The 14,268-nt window shown below is 44.8% G+C and overlaps 1 protein-coding gene across 17 annotated transcripts in view; it reads left to right on the top strand.

Moving 5' to 3' along the window:
- The first annotated feature begins 572 nt into the window (after positions 1-572).
- RAPGEF6 (Rap guanine nucleotide exchange factor 6) overlaps positions 573-14,268 on the top strand; it is a 205,622-nt gene continuing 191,926 nt past the window's right edge. For 5 of the 17 annotated variants that reach the window (XM_059698295.1, XM_059698292.1, XM_059698290.1 and 2 more), the window contains exons 1-2: positions 574-862; positions 13,070-13,140. In XM_059698295.1, coding sequence (XP_059554278.1) covers positions 794-862; positions 13,070-13,140 — 140 coding nt within the window. In that variant the 5' untranslated portion in view covers positions 574-793. Of the gene's footprint in view, positions 863-903; positions 1,092-7,192; positions 7,276-10,471; positions 10,653-13,069; positions 13,141-14,268 lie in introns of those variants that run through there. The other 12 variants (XM_059698298.1, XM_059698294.1, XM_059698305.1 and 9 more) reach the window with 11 other exon arrangements.

The following is a 14,268-nucleotide window of genomic DNA, read 5'->3' as shown; positions in this document are numbered from 1 at the left end:
GCTGTCAGACTGGCTTCTCAACCAGCAGTAACTGTGCTGGCAGCAGGCAAGGCGACTGTCCACCCCTGCTAGGCCGCGAAGCTGTGATTTCTCTGCCCCATCTCAGGATATTGGTCTTAGGACAAGTACTTCTTGGCGGGGCTCTTCCACAAACTATTCATTAGAAACGTAGATACGAAGCAGCATGAAATTGTTTGCCAGAAGGTGGCTTCGACTTCCGTACGTTCTCCAAGGGCGGGGCGTGGGCCTTGGGCTTGGCCACACCCTGAGCTTCCGGATCTGGGTACAAACACACCACCTAAAACGCCATCCCCACCGTTCGGCCTCAACGTGCTATTTTTGCTCAGTCCCTCACAGCGCGCATCCGGGCCTCCACCGGAAGTCGGAGCAGCCCAAGCCTCACCTCCGAGGCAGATCCCGTGAGAGTTTTAGGTGAGGTCTCGCGACGTGTGTTTAAATTTCAGGGAGAAGAGTTGCAAGAGGGTTAACTACCGCCCCAGTTCTTACGTCACCACGGAGTCACGCCCTTGGGCGCTCGTTTGTGTGCGCGCGCGCGCTGCGCATGCGCACTCGCCCTCCCTCCTCCTCTGAGCTAGCTTCTTCGGCCAGTCGCGCGTGGGCTGAGACCCTAGGCGGGTGTTGCGAAGGCTTGTTTGCTTGAGCCGGGTGCCCGCCGCGGTCCGGAGTTCCTTCCTCGCAGGTGAGGGGGTTCAGACCCCCTGCCTAAGGTGAATGGGCTGTCGCGTGCGCTCCTAAGGGCTGGCTGGGGAGCTCGGGGACCGGGGCCGCGACCATGAACTCACCCGTGGACCCCGGCGCTAGACAAGCTCTGAAGAAGAAGCCGCCGGAGCGGACCCCGGAGGTAAGGCGGGCGGACCCGGAGCGCCTTCCGCTGTCCTGCGGGAGGCGTACCTGTCAGATCTGAAACCTGCGGCGACTGTCCTCTTGGAGGCTCCCACCTGCTGCCAGAGTATCTGTTCTCTGCGTCCCCGACCTGGGCCCTCCTCTTGGCGGGTGACGACCACCTTTCCTGCTAGTCTTGCCGCCTTCCCTGCGTACCCGGCCCTGCCGGTGACTTCCGAGTGTTTTGGGTTAGAAAGCACCATTTACTAAATCCTTATTTTCTCAGGGTAAAACTGTAGGTTTCTGAGTAATATTACTCGTAGGTAGGTAGACTGTAAAACGAGATAGGAATTGTAAGTAAAGTGTAACAACCATGTTATTAAGAGATAACATCTCTTTAAAGGTGCCAGAAATACTGTACAGTGTTTAAAAAACGATAAACTTTTCAAAATCGGTTTCAAACGTCGAATCCAGTCAGGTGATGAATTCTGGTGGAGGATGATGCATATTTAAAGATCAGTTGTGAAGGTGCTTTTTCACACTGTCATTGGGAAATTTTACAGCATTTTGTGCTTGCATTCAAACTTTCGGTGTTGGGTTAGCTTAAATGATTTTAATTTGACCTTAAGGCTAGTTTTCAAGTACTTAACTAAAACTTGTTAACCTTGCATACATATCCTTATAGAGTGCTTAGATTTATTTTTTTAATTTTTTTTGGCAGGTTTTCCTTGATTTGGAGAAGTTTCTGTAATAAATAGTGTATTTCCTAAATCAGAAAGCAAAAACTAAAAACAGTGGGAAGGATTGTTGGATTATCTTTTGTATAGTTGCAATAAATGAAATGAAAGATTTGGTTAATTCTTCCTAAATCACTTTTGAGTTTTTCATATTTATAGCGCTTTTCATATCTTTTGTAGCATTCTTCAAGCCATAATTGTAATTAGGATGAGTAGAACTTCGTTGTTGGAGATCCCAATCTTTGCATAGAAACGGGCAAAGACTGTTACTTTCCAGAGTTCTTTTTTGAAATCTGCTTTTATAATCCAGTGTGCTTTAATTTTGCTATGATGATTCTTAAAATGATTGTGAGCTGATTGAAAGCATTCACCTTGAACAGGTGAATCTGCCATAATTTTTATATTATTAGAAAATGTCATGCAAGGCTTGCAGTGTTTCCTGTCAGTTTAACTTTTGAATATTACTTATGATACATTCACATTTTAATGGGAAAGTCTTCTCTCTTTTAAAAATACGTTTTTATTTAGTGAGGAAGAGAGAGGGAGAAGGATAAAAACATCAATAATGAGAGAAAATTATTGATCAGCTGCCTCCTTCACTCCCTCTGCTGGGTAACATCCCCGCAACCTGGGCATGTGCCCTAATCTGAATCGAACTGTGACCTCCTGGTTCATAGGTCGATGCTCAACCATTAAGCCACACCAGCCTGGCTGCTACTTCTCTTTAATAGCAGAATTACCTAATTTGAAATTGCCTGTTTTTGAACCTTACGAAATTTTCTAAACTGTTCAGAAAGTTATGTTGGCCATTATGTGCCTTTGGTAAGTACTTTGTTAAGTACTTTTCCCTGGAAAAGCAGCATGGTTTAAGGGAATACTAAACAACTGCCCACAATATACAGATTAAAGCCTTGACATCTAGCAGCATAGCTTGTTAACTGCTTAATTCATTGGAATTGCTTTTGAAGGAGTGTAGAATTTGGGGTACAAAAGTATGAATGAAGAAGTGGTTACCTCCCAGCCAGTGTTGCTCAGTGGTTGAGTGTATACCTATGAACCAGGAGGTCGTGGTTCAAACCAGGAGGTTACCACCCTGGCCGGTTTGGCACAGTAGATAGAGTGTTGGCCTGCAGACTAAAGGATCCACCGGGTTCAATTCCAGTCAAGGGCACATGCCCGGGTTGTAGGCTCAGTCTTCAGTGGGGGGCATGCAGGAAGCAGCCAATCAGTGATTCTCATCATTGATGTTTCTGTCTCTCTCTACCTTCCCCTCTGAAATCAATAAAAATATTTTAAAAAACAAGACAAAACACACCTGCCCTAAAAGTGCCTACATTCTAATAGAAGGGTAGGGTAGAAGGCAGATAAATATAATAAACTAGAGGCCCCGTGCATGGATTCGTGCACCAGTGGGGTCCCTCAGCTTAGCCTGTGAGGGAGGATAAGCCGAAACTGGCCTGGTGCATGGATTTGTCGTGGGCGTGTCTGGCCCATCTCATCCAGTCCTGATAGGCCGGACCCCACCAGCAAGCTAACCTACCAGTTGGAGCATTTGCCCCCTGGTGGTAAGTGTGTGTCATAGCGAGTGGATGAACGAACAGTTGGACACTTAGCATATTAGGCTTTTATTATATAGGATAAGTTACATAATATGTTAGCTGATAATTGCTAATAAATAACAGAATAAAGAGATTGGAAGCAAGGGGCAAAGGCTGGGTTGCAGTTAATTTTTTTAATTATTAATTATTATTTTTTTAATTTTTAAATATATTTTTATTGATTTCAGAGAGGAAGGGAGAGATAGAAACATCAATGAGAGAATCATTGATCGGCTGCCTCCTGCATGCCCCCCACTGGGGATTGAGCCCGCAACCCGGGCATGTACCCTTGACCGGAATCGAACCTGGGACCCTTTAGTCCGCAGGCCGATGCTCTATCCACTGAGTCAAACTGGCTAGGGCTGGGTTGCAGTTTAAATAAGATGGTCAATATTGTGCTGGTAGAGATAACTCTTAATTAAAGGCTTGATACATGATGGAGTTAGCCATGGGGCTGTATGGGGAAAGAGCTTTCCAAGTAGAATTGTCATTGCAGAGGCCCTAAGATGAGAACATGTCTGGTGCATTCAAGGCATAGCAAGGAATTCTGAGTATAAAAGAGTGAATAAGGGTAAGAGTAGTAAGAGATGAAGTCAGAGAGGTGATGGTGGTGGTATAGGATGAAACATCACGTAGGACTTTCTAAATATTTGTAAATTCTTTAACTTTTATTTTGAGTGAAAGGGGACTGCCAAAAGTTTTGAAGCAGAAAAGTGACATTATCATACTTTTTAAAAAGTCCCCTGGCTGCTTGCTGGGTTGAGACTAGACTGTATGGTAGCAAGGTTAGAAAGAAGCAGGAGCATCAGGTAAGACGCTATCATATTGCAGAGAAGAGACAATCATAACTCAGATTTAAGTGATAATAATGCAGGTGGTGAGAAGTAATCAATTATGGAAATATTTTTACGATTGCACTAACATAATTTGCTCATGGATTGGATATGTGATTTGAGGGAAAGAGAAGAATTGAGCATGGTTTCAGTGTTTTTTTTTTGGCCTGAATAGCTATTTTTAACTTTGCCTTTGTAGCATGAAAACAACCATTTAAAAAGTAGGTAAATGTCACATTCAACATGTCCCACACCAAGCCAACATGTGCGGAGGCAGCATGTCCTTCCTGAAGCATTACAAAGATGGAAAGTTCTCTCTTCATGTGAATTTCCCCTCTAAAGTTATTTATATGTTCTATATATAAGTGCATATGTACATACATATATATATATGGGCCTCTGTAGCTGAACAATATATTTTATAAATCTAAGCATGTTCCCATTACAGAGAGAGCATCAGCACTTTTACCTCCCTGTGAGCACTTCAGACCAGTATTGTATTCATTTTATTAATAAATGGGTCTCTTTTTCATTGTAATATAGAGCTTGGCTGTTTTTGTTTTTCTGAAAAATAACGGCCTTTATGTTCTCTCATTGCTCCTCTGGTTTCAAAGGACAGTTTTATTATAAATAGTGTACGGACTTTGTATATTAAGAGAGGAACTGTTTCAGGTTCCTGGAAAAAAACAACAACACAGAGACATTTCACTCTTATTTTTTTGAAAGGGCATCTTTTGATTTTTTTATTCTTGTTCACTTTTGGGTATGTATATAAGTAATATGATGATATATAAACTTTTGTTATGTGAAAATAAGTCAGAAAAATGTTAAATAATACTACTTTTTTTCCTAAATAAATAAATAAAAAGTAGGTAAATGAATGGGTATGGCAGCATGCCAAAAAATATATAAAAGAGCTGGTAGGCTGGCCCCAAGGCTATACTAAACTCCTAGTACAATATGGTAAAAAAATACCTACCAAGAAAGTCAAGCCACGAATAAACTCCTCTTTGGAGAACACCTCCGCTTATGGGTTTTAATGGAAGCTGAAAACAGCAGGTTTTCATTTTTCCAACTTTTGTAAAAGTAGGACTTGCGTAAATGATCCAAGTGCTGCCAATCAGACACGCCCATTCCAGACTATGAATCTTGTGATTCCGAGGAGCAAGAACTGCACAGAATCCACTTTGGCAGCTAGCAGTATAGCGGAGTCTGTCAACATATGCAGCAAATAGTATAGGTCAGTGGTCGGCAAACACATTAGTCAACAGAGCCAAATATCAACAGTACAACGATTGAAATTTCTTTAGAGCGCCAAATTTTTTAAATTTAAACTATTTAGGTAGGTACATTGTTATTAACTTAATTAGGGTACTCCTAAGCTGGCCTTTGCTAAAAACATCCTCAATCTGATTGAGGTACATTTCCTGAGGTCAACCCCTTCCAACTCTCCCATCCACACTCGTCTTGTATACTTGCTTCGTCTATCTCCTTTCGTTCATCCTCTCTATGTGTAGAGACTGGTACAACCACTCTTCTTTCACTCCACAACATTCCCTAAAATTAACTTAATAAACTTTACTTAAAGTTTTAAGTCAACTTCGCACTGTATGTGCACGCCCGCACATGGTATTTTGTGGAAGAGCCACGCTCAAGGGGCCAAAGAGCCGCATGTGGCTCGTGAGCCGTGGTTTGCCGACCCCTGGTATAGGTGATCAGCAGTTCTAATGAATAAAAAATAGTCATTTTTTAACATAAGCAGTTTACAAAATTAATTCTAAATTTTGTTTTAACATATTTATTTTTAAAAACAGTTAGGGGTGACCAGGCCTGCAGGGGAGGACAGTTGGGGAGGACCAGGCTGGCAGGGGAGGGCAGTTGGGGGGGACCCAGCCCTGCAGGGGAGGGCAGTTGGGAGGGACCAGGCCTGCAGGGGAGGGCAATTGGTAGGGACCTGGCCTGCAGGGGAGGGCAGTTAGGGGCAACCAGGCCTGTAGGGGAGGGCAGTTGGGGAGGACCAGGCTGGCAGGGGAGGGCAGTTGGGGGGGACCCAGCCCTGCAGGGGAGGGCAGTTAGGGGCAACCAGGCCTGTAGGGGAGGGCAGTTGAGGGCAACCAGGCCAGCAGGGGAAGGCAGTTAAAGGCGACCAGGCTGGCAAGAGAGGGCAGTTAGGGGTGACTGGGCCAGCAGGGGAAAGCAGTTGGGGGTGACCAGGCTTGCAGGGGAGGACAGTTAGGGGCAACTGGGCCGGTAGGAGAGGGCATTTAGGGACAATCAGCTGGCCTAGCAGGGGAGCAGTTAGGCATCGATCAGGCTGGCAGGGGAGTGGTTAGGGGGTGATCAGGCTGGCAGGCAGAAGCAGTTAGGGGCAATCAGGCAGGTAGGCAGGTGAGCAGTTGGGAGCCAGCAGTCCTGGATTGTGAGAGGGATGTCCGACTGCCCGTTTAGACCCTATCCCAGTAGTCGGACCTCCCTCGATGGGTCCCAGATTGGAGAGGGTGCAGGCTGGGTTGAGGGAACCCCCCCCCCCCTTCACAAATTTCATGTACTGGGCCTCTAGTCCTATATAATAAAAACGCAATATGCTAAGTGTCCGACCATTCGTTTGACTGTTTGACCAGTCGCTATGACACGCACCGACCACCAGGGGGCAGATGTTCTAACCGGTAGGTTAGCTTGCTGCTGAGGTCCATCCCGTCAGGACTGGGCGAGATGGGCTAGACACGCCTTGGAGCCCTCCCATGGTCCCTCCCCAGCCCCGATTCTCGCAGGCCAGGCCGAGGGACCCCACCGGTGCACAAATCTATGCAGGTCTCTAGTATGACATAAATTCCATCAGGAATCTCAGAAAATTCTGCGGTTCCTTGACACTACCCTAACCGTCATCTAGCAGGTTAAGTTATGAAAGTTCTAATTCTATAACATAACCTTTATGTGTTACAGTTTTCAGAACTTATTTGCCACTAAAATAAATTGTCTTGAGATCAAAAATAAAAAGCACATTTCCATAGAATAGGTATTTTGTGGTTGTCTGGCCAAGTTGTGATGACTCTTAACTCCAAGGGTTGGGCCCCAGCAGCTGTGTTTATAAGTATGTAACTGATGAACACCTACTCTGGCCATTGTCCTAGCTCATGCAATAAGGCAAGAAAAGGGAAAAAAAGTACATCAATTGGGAAGGAAGAAATAATACTGTACTTACTCATAAGAGATGTTATATCTGTAGAAGATCCAAAGAATCCACAAACTATGAGGTTTATTAAGGTTTGTTGTTTACATCTTAAACTCATCACTATCTACCTTTAAGTGATATATTACTTCACATAAAGTATAAGGACCTTACAACAGTATTCTCCCATTTTTACCTCTTGACCTTTGTCCTATTATTGTGATGTATTAACTTGTACATATATTATAAACCCCACAATTAAGTTATCTTTGTTGTTGGTTTAAACAGTCAATTATCTTTTAAATAGTTAGGGGAAAAATTCATATTTACCCATAATTACCATTTTCAGTTTTCTTCATTCCTTTTTGTAGATCCAGATTTCCATCTGGTATTGTTTTCCTTCTTTATGAAGTACTTTTAACTTTTTTTTTAATATGGCAGGTCTGCTGGTGATGAATTCATTCAGCCTTTGTATAAGTGAAAAATAATATGTTTTCTTAAATTTATCATTGTTGAAAGTATTGCAGATGTCCCTCCTCCCTCCCCAACCCCCCCCCCCCATGACTCCTTCTACCCTGCTCCTGTCCCCTCTGCAGGCCTTCCCTGCACTATTGTCTGTGCATAGGCTATGCATATCCTATCTAATAAAAGAGAAAAATGGTAATTGGCGTACGACGATACCCTTTTCATTGGCTAATCAGGGCTATATGCAAATTAACTGCCAACTATGATTGGCAGTTAATTGCCAACTAAGATTGGTAGTTAACTGCCAACAAGATGGCGGTTAATTTGCATATGTAGGCACAATGCAGGGAGGCGAAAGGGAAAGCAGGAAGAAGCCCCCTGCCACTGACAGTGATCGGAAACCCAGCGGGGAGCTAAGAGCTGCCCCCCAGCCATGATCGGAGAATCAGGCGCCTTTGCCGCCCTGGCCAGTGATAGCAGGAAGTAGGGGTGGAGCCAGCGATGGGAGCTGGGCATGGTCGAAGCTGGCAGTCCCGGGAGCTAGGGGTCCCTTGCCTGGGCCTAAAGCGGAGCCCACGATCGCGGGGCCGCTGCAGCTGCAGGTCCCCGCTGCCCGGGCCGGACACGTAGGCTAGAGGCATTAGGCCTGGGCAGAGGCAGAGCCTGCAACCGCGGGGAGCTGGGGGTCCCCTGCCCAGCCCTGACACCTCTGCCAGAGGCCTCAGGCCTGGTGAAGGGGCCGATCCGGTGATTGGAGGGTGATGAGGGTCAACTCCTCTGGCCGAGGCATCAGGCCTGGGCGGGGGGCTGAGCCGGGGATTGGGGGGATATGATGGTCCCCTTGCCCAGGCCTGAAGCCTGGGTCAGAGGCGTCAGGCTTGGGCGGGGGGTGGAGCAAGTGATCAGAGGCAGATGGGGGTCCCCTGCCCAGGCATGATTCCTGGGCCAGAGGCCTCAGGCCTGGGCGGGGGCCAGAGCCAGTGATCGGGGGGAGATGGGGGTCCCCTGTCCAAGCCTGACACCTCTGGCGGAGGCGTAAGGCCTGGGCAAGGGGCCAATCAGGTGATCGGAGGGTGATGGGGGGCTACGCCTCTGGCTGAGGCATCAGGCCTGGGCTGGGGGCAGAACCAGTGATGGGGGGAAAATGAGGGTCCCCTGCCCAGGCCTGACGCCTCTGTCAGAGGCGTCAGGCCTGGGCAAGGGGCCGATCAGGCGATCGGAGGGTGATGGGGGTCTATGCCTCTGGCGGAGGCGTCAGGCCTGGGCAAGGGGCCGATCAGGCGATCGGAGGGTGATGGGGGTCTACGCCTCTGGCCGAGGCATCAGGCCTGGGCAAGGGGCCGATCCTGCGATTGGACGGTGATGGGGGTCAACGCCTGAGGGCTCCCAGTATGTGAGAGGGGGCAGGCTGGGCTGAGGGACACTCCCCTCCCCACACACACCCAGTGCACGAATTTCGTGCACCGGGCCCCTAGTATGCATGTAAGTTCATTGGTTAATCTCTTCCCACCCCCCTCCCTTCCCTCTGAAATACGTAGTCTGTTGCATGCTTCTATAGTTCTGGATCATTTTTGTTCATCAGTTCATTAGATTCCACATATAAGTGAGATCATCTGTTAATTGTTTTTCTCTGGCTTATTTTGCTTAGCATAATACTCTCCAGGTCCCTCCATGTTGTCTCAAAGGGTAATAACATCATTCTTTTTTCAGCCCCCTAGTATTCCATTGTGTAAATGTAGCACAGTTTTTTAATCCATTCATCTACTGATGAGTACTTGTGTTTCCAGATCTTACTTATTGCAAATAAAGCTGCTGTGAACATAGGTGTGTATATTTTTTTTCTCATTGGTGTTTCTGGCTTCTTAGGATATAGTCCTAGAAGTAGGATCACTGGGTCAAATGGCAATTACATTTTTAATTTTTTGCTGAATCTCCACTCTGTTTTCCATAGTGGTTGTACCAGTCTGCATTCCTACCAACAGTGTAGTAGTTTTCCTTTTTCTCCACATCCTTGCCAGCACTTCTTTGTTGATTTATCGATGATAGCCATTCTGGCAGGTGTGAGGTAGTACCTCATTGTCATTTTAATATGCATCTCTCTGATGATTAATCACTTTGAGCATTATTTCATATGTCTCTTGGTCATTTTTATGTCCTCTTTGGAGAAGTGTGTATTCAGGACTTCTGACCATTATATATATTTATATAATGGTACAAAATGGCTGGGGGATGGCCATGGAGGGAGGGAGGAAGCTGGCCTGTGGAGTTTACCTGGAAAAGCTACTGTGATAGCAGATGGGATAGAAGAAGGAGAGCGTCAGGCCCTTGTAGTCTGGCCGTCCCCATCTGGGCAGGCAACACTCCATCAATTTGAAGAGTTTGGTTTGGGGGTGGGTGGGGCTCAAGGGCACAGGCCCTAGCTGGCTAGATGGCGGGCAGTGGCTCCTGGACACAGAGGCTTGGATCCTGGGCCCAGGACTGGTTGGGGAGGCAGGAGCCTGCAGCCAGCCTCAGAGGAAGTGCTGGGCTTGGCTGACAGTGTACTGAGCACAGCACCAGACTGGGGGAGTCCCTTTGTATGACAGCTGCCGAGGTGGGGCCAGGCCCTACATGTTGGGGCTGAGCAGAGGCCCTCTGCCCATTTTTAAATTGTATTGTTTGTCTTCCTTTTGTTGAGTTGTATGAGTATTTCATATATTTTGGATATTAACCCTTTATCAGATGTATCATTGGCAAGTATATTTTCCCATACTGTGGGTTCCCTTTTTATTTTGATGCTGGTTTCTTTCTAATGGTTCTTTCCCTGATTTCAGATGTTTCTTTACATGCATGAGATGATCAGTACTCAACTTAAGACTCAAAGGAGACCCTCTATAGGTTTCCAGAACATACTTTGTCTCTATGTAGCACTCTCTCTCTCTGTCTCTCCTGTTCTCCAAACTCAAGCTCCCCAGACTGCCAGCTCCTCTCCTCAAGATAATATCAGACAACTGGTACCACCAGTAAGGTGTGATAATCGTGTAAATTCACTCATTTTGCCTCCCTCAAACTGTCTTTTGTTTCCTGAGGTCTTACCTCTTGAAAAATGTTTCATATATTTGTTTTGATTTTTAGCTGTTTTAGGTGGAGGATAAATTCAATCCCTCTTATTACATCTTGACCTAAAGCTGAAATCCCAAGTATTTTTCTTTTACTTTGGCGGGGATGTCCTGACCAATTCACCCCTAAAAACATTAAAGTGGTGGAGGATGGGGTGGGTGGGGCTGGAAGAGATTAATTAAAGAATTTCCATGCATATATGCATAACCCATGGACAGACAGTGGTGCAGTGAAGGCCTGGGGAGGGGGTGAGAGCAGAGTGGAGGGGATCAATGGGGGGAAAAAAGGGGACATCTGTAATACTTTCAACAATAAAGATAAGTTAAATTAAAAAAAAAACCAACATAAAAGGACATTAAAGTGGCAGGTCTTTGAGTCCTCATAGAGTTTATCTCCCACTTTCTGAATGTGTTACCAAGAACTCTAGGGTATCAGCCACCTCTTGCCTATTCTCTTATTCATTTTATCCAGTCAGCAAGAGATCATCTATGTAATGGGTTAGGAGATCTGTATGTCTTCAGATTATTTTATGACGGAGAGTAAGGCGAAATTGTAAGTTAATATTGTTCCACGTGAAAAATTGTAAATTAATATCGCACCACATGAATGCAAACCGTTTCTGAACCTTTTTGTAATTGGAATGGAAAATACCTTTACCACATCAATACCTGAAGCTTAACTAATCAGTTGTAACAACTGTATTATATCTGGGACTGCAGCTATGACCAGGGCTAGGATTTGGTTATATCTGTGTCAGTCTGCAGTCATTTTTTAGGATTCATCTGCTTTCTTCATTACCCTTGCTTAATTTAAATCTTTACTGATGGCACTAGTCTGCTATCCCTTTCTTTTCTGGAAACAGTATTGTCTTTTTTCTATAAATCCTCACCCAAGGATTTCTGTCGTCTGATAATTCTCTTGTGTATAAAAGCAGGAAAGCAGTGTTTGGGAGCAGTCTGTCCTGGTATTAAGGCATTATTCTTTATAAGAGAACTAGAGGCCAGGTGCATGAAATTCGTGCACAGGAGAGGGGATCCCCTCAGCCCAGCCTGCACCTTCTCCAATCCGGGACCCCTCGGGGGATATCTGACTGCCGGTTTAGTCTCACAATCAGGGACCGCTGCCTCCTAACTGCTCACCTGCCTGCCTGCCTAATCGCCCCTAACTTCCCCCCATGCCAGCCTGATCACCCCTAACCACCTCTGCCTGCCGGCCTGATTGCCCCTAACTGCCTCTTCTGCCAGCCTGGTTGCCCCCAACTGCCCTCCCCTCTACCCCTCCACCAGCCTGGTCATCTCTAACTGTCCCCCCCCGCCAGCCTGGTCACCCCTTACTGACCCCATGCTGGCCTGGTTGCCCCTAACTGCTCCCCTCTGCTGGCCTGGTCGCGTCTAACTGCCCCTCCTCACCAACCTGGTCACCCCTTATTGCCCCCCCTCTGCCGGCCTGGTCATCCCCAACTGCTCCCATGCAGCCTGCTGTTCAGTCATTTGGTTGACCCTCACTAAGGCGCCCCCCCCCCCCCCCCCCCCCCCCCGCGCCGGCCGGTCTTGTCGTCGCCCCATGCAGCCTGCAGTTTAGTCATTTGGTTGTTTCTCACTAACCTCCCTGCCAGCCTTGTTGCCCCAGGCAGCCTGCTGTTCAGTCGTTACTGTGACGCTGTCCCAGACATTTTGCATATTCCTCTATTATTAGTATAGATAAGGAAGTACATTTTATGTAGATAATTTAAACTGGATGTAATCACTGTGCTAGAGAAAGGTTCCCCACCTCTTTCACAGAGTGAAAAATAGGATTGTCTCACTGGATGTCTTATTTGTTTATTGGCACATTAATAATCACTTTGACTACCTTTTGAAAAATATTTTTTAGAAAGTCATATTTTAAGAGGAATATTGACAGACTGGGTCATCTTCAGAGGTCAGTCAGGTGCTTCCAAATATTCAGATGCTTAAATATTTGGAACCTGCAAGTACTGAGACTATATAATCTGGAGGGGGGAAAAACAAAAATAAGCTTTAAAAACCTTTTCAAATATTTGGAGGTCACTGAAGAAGAAAGGTTACATCTGTTTAGAAATGAAATAGACTTTCATATGAAATAGCAAGATTTTAATTTCTGGCATTATTTGTGTATAGGCCATCAGCCATGCTGGGGGGAGTTGAGGGAGTTCTTTTCAGATCTCCTATAATTCAGAGATTTTATGATTCTCATAGTTCACCGTTCTGTTATAAGTGGTTGTTTGCTTATAATCATAGTTGTTGGGGTATCATTATATTATAAAAAGTATATTTGAAATAATCTAAAATAATTTCTATTCTTTAGGATTTAAACACTATTTACTCTTATCTTCATGGAATGGAAATATTATCAAACCTCAGAGAACATCAGCTTAGGTAAGTGTGATGTTGTGTTTAAGAGGATGTGCTGTGGAGTTATTCAAATGAGTTTAGGTAGATAATTGCAGGGTCCAAATTTTTTTAAGGACTTTTTATCGAATGAGCATAAGGAATTTGTGTTTTTCATACCAGTTTTTCTTAGTCATGGGAATCTGTATAACTTTTGACTCCCCCAAAATCTAACTACTAATAGCCTACTTTTGATCAGAAACCTTACTGATAACATAAGCAGTCGATTAACAAATTTTAACATTTTTTAATTGATTTTTTAATTTTTTTTAAGAGAGAGGGGAAGGCAGGGCTGGGGCAGAGAGAGAGAAACATCAACTGGTTGTCTCCCATACGCGCCTTAACGGGATTGAACCCACAACCTAAGGTATGTGCCCTGACCGAAAATCGTACCTGCAACCTTTCAGGTGCACAAGACGATGCTTCAACCAACTAAGCCACACTGGCCAGGGCCAACACATATTTTATATGTTATATGTATTATATACTGTATTCTTACAATGCAGTAAGCTAGACAAAAAAATGTTATTGAGAAAATCATGAAGAAGATAAATATATTTATAGTACTTACTAAAAAAAATTGGCATATATGTGGACTTGCTCAGTTCAAACCCATGTTGTTCAAGGGTCAACTGTAACTAAAGCAAAGCACAGCACTGTGCTAGCATGTGAAAATAAAAATTTTTTGTTTTGTTTTCGTAGTTAATATTGATATTTACTATGTCAGATGCTGAAAATGGCCATGGTATGATGTAGATTTTATTAAAGTGGAAGGAGCAGGATTCTTGATTTGGTATAAGTTCTTGTGGACAAGATCCATAAACTTTCTAAACCTCATTTTTCTTTTGTAAAATTAGCTTTCTCTCCTTCTACCTTATGTCATTGAGATTACACAGGGTATGGCAAAAGTAGGTTTACAGTTGTGAGTATGCAAAACAGTTTATTTTTATATTATTATTAATTATTGTACTATTTTCCATACAAACAACTATAAACCTACTTTTGCTCCACCCTGAATTTGTAAAAACAGTTTTTAGTGCTATTAACTGCTATTTTAACTTTGCATAACATTTTAATTGAAATGTGTTTTCCTTCCATGGCCAGGTTATCCACCTC

Source organism: Myotis daubentonii, chromosome 5 (assembly GCF_963259705.1).
Source record: "Myotis daubentonii chromosome 5, mMyoDau2.1, whole genome shotgun sequence".
Classification (NCBI taxonomy): domain Eukaryota; kingdom Metazoa; phylum Chordata; class Mammalia; order Chiroptera; family Vespertilionidae; genus Myotis; species Myotis daubentonii.
This window is presented reverse-complemented; position numbering and strand designations above follow the sequence as displayed.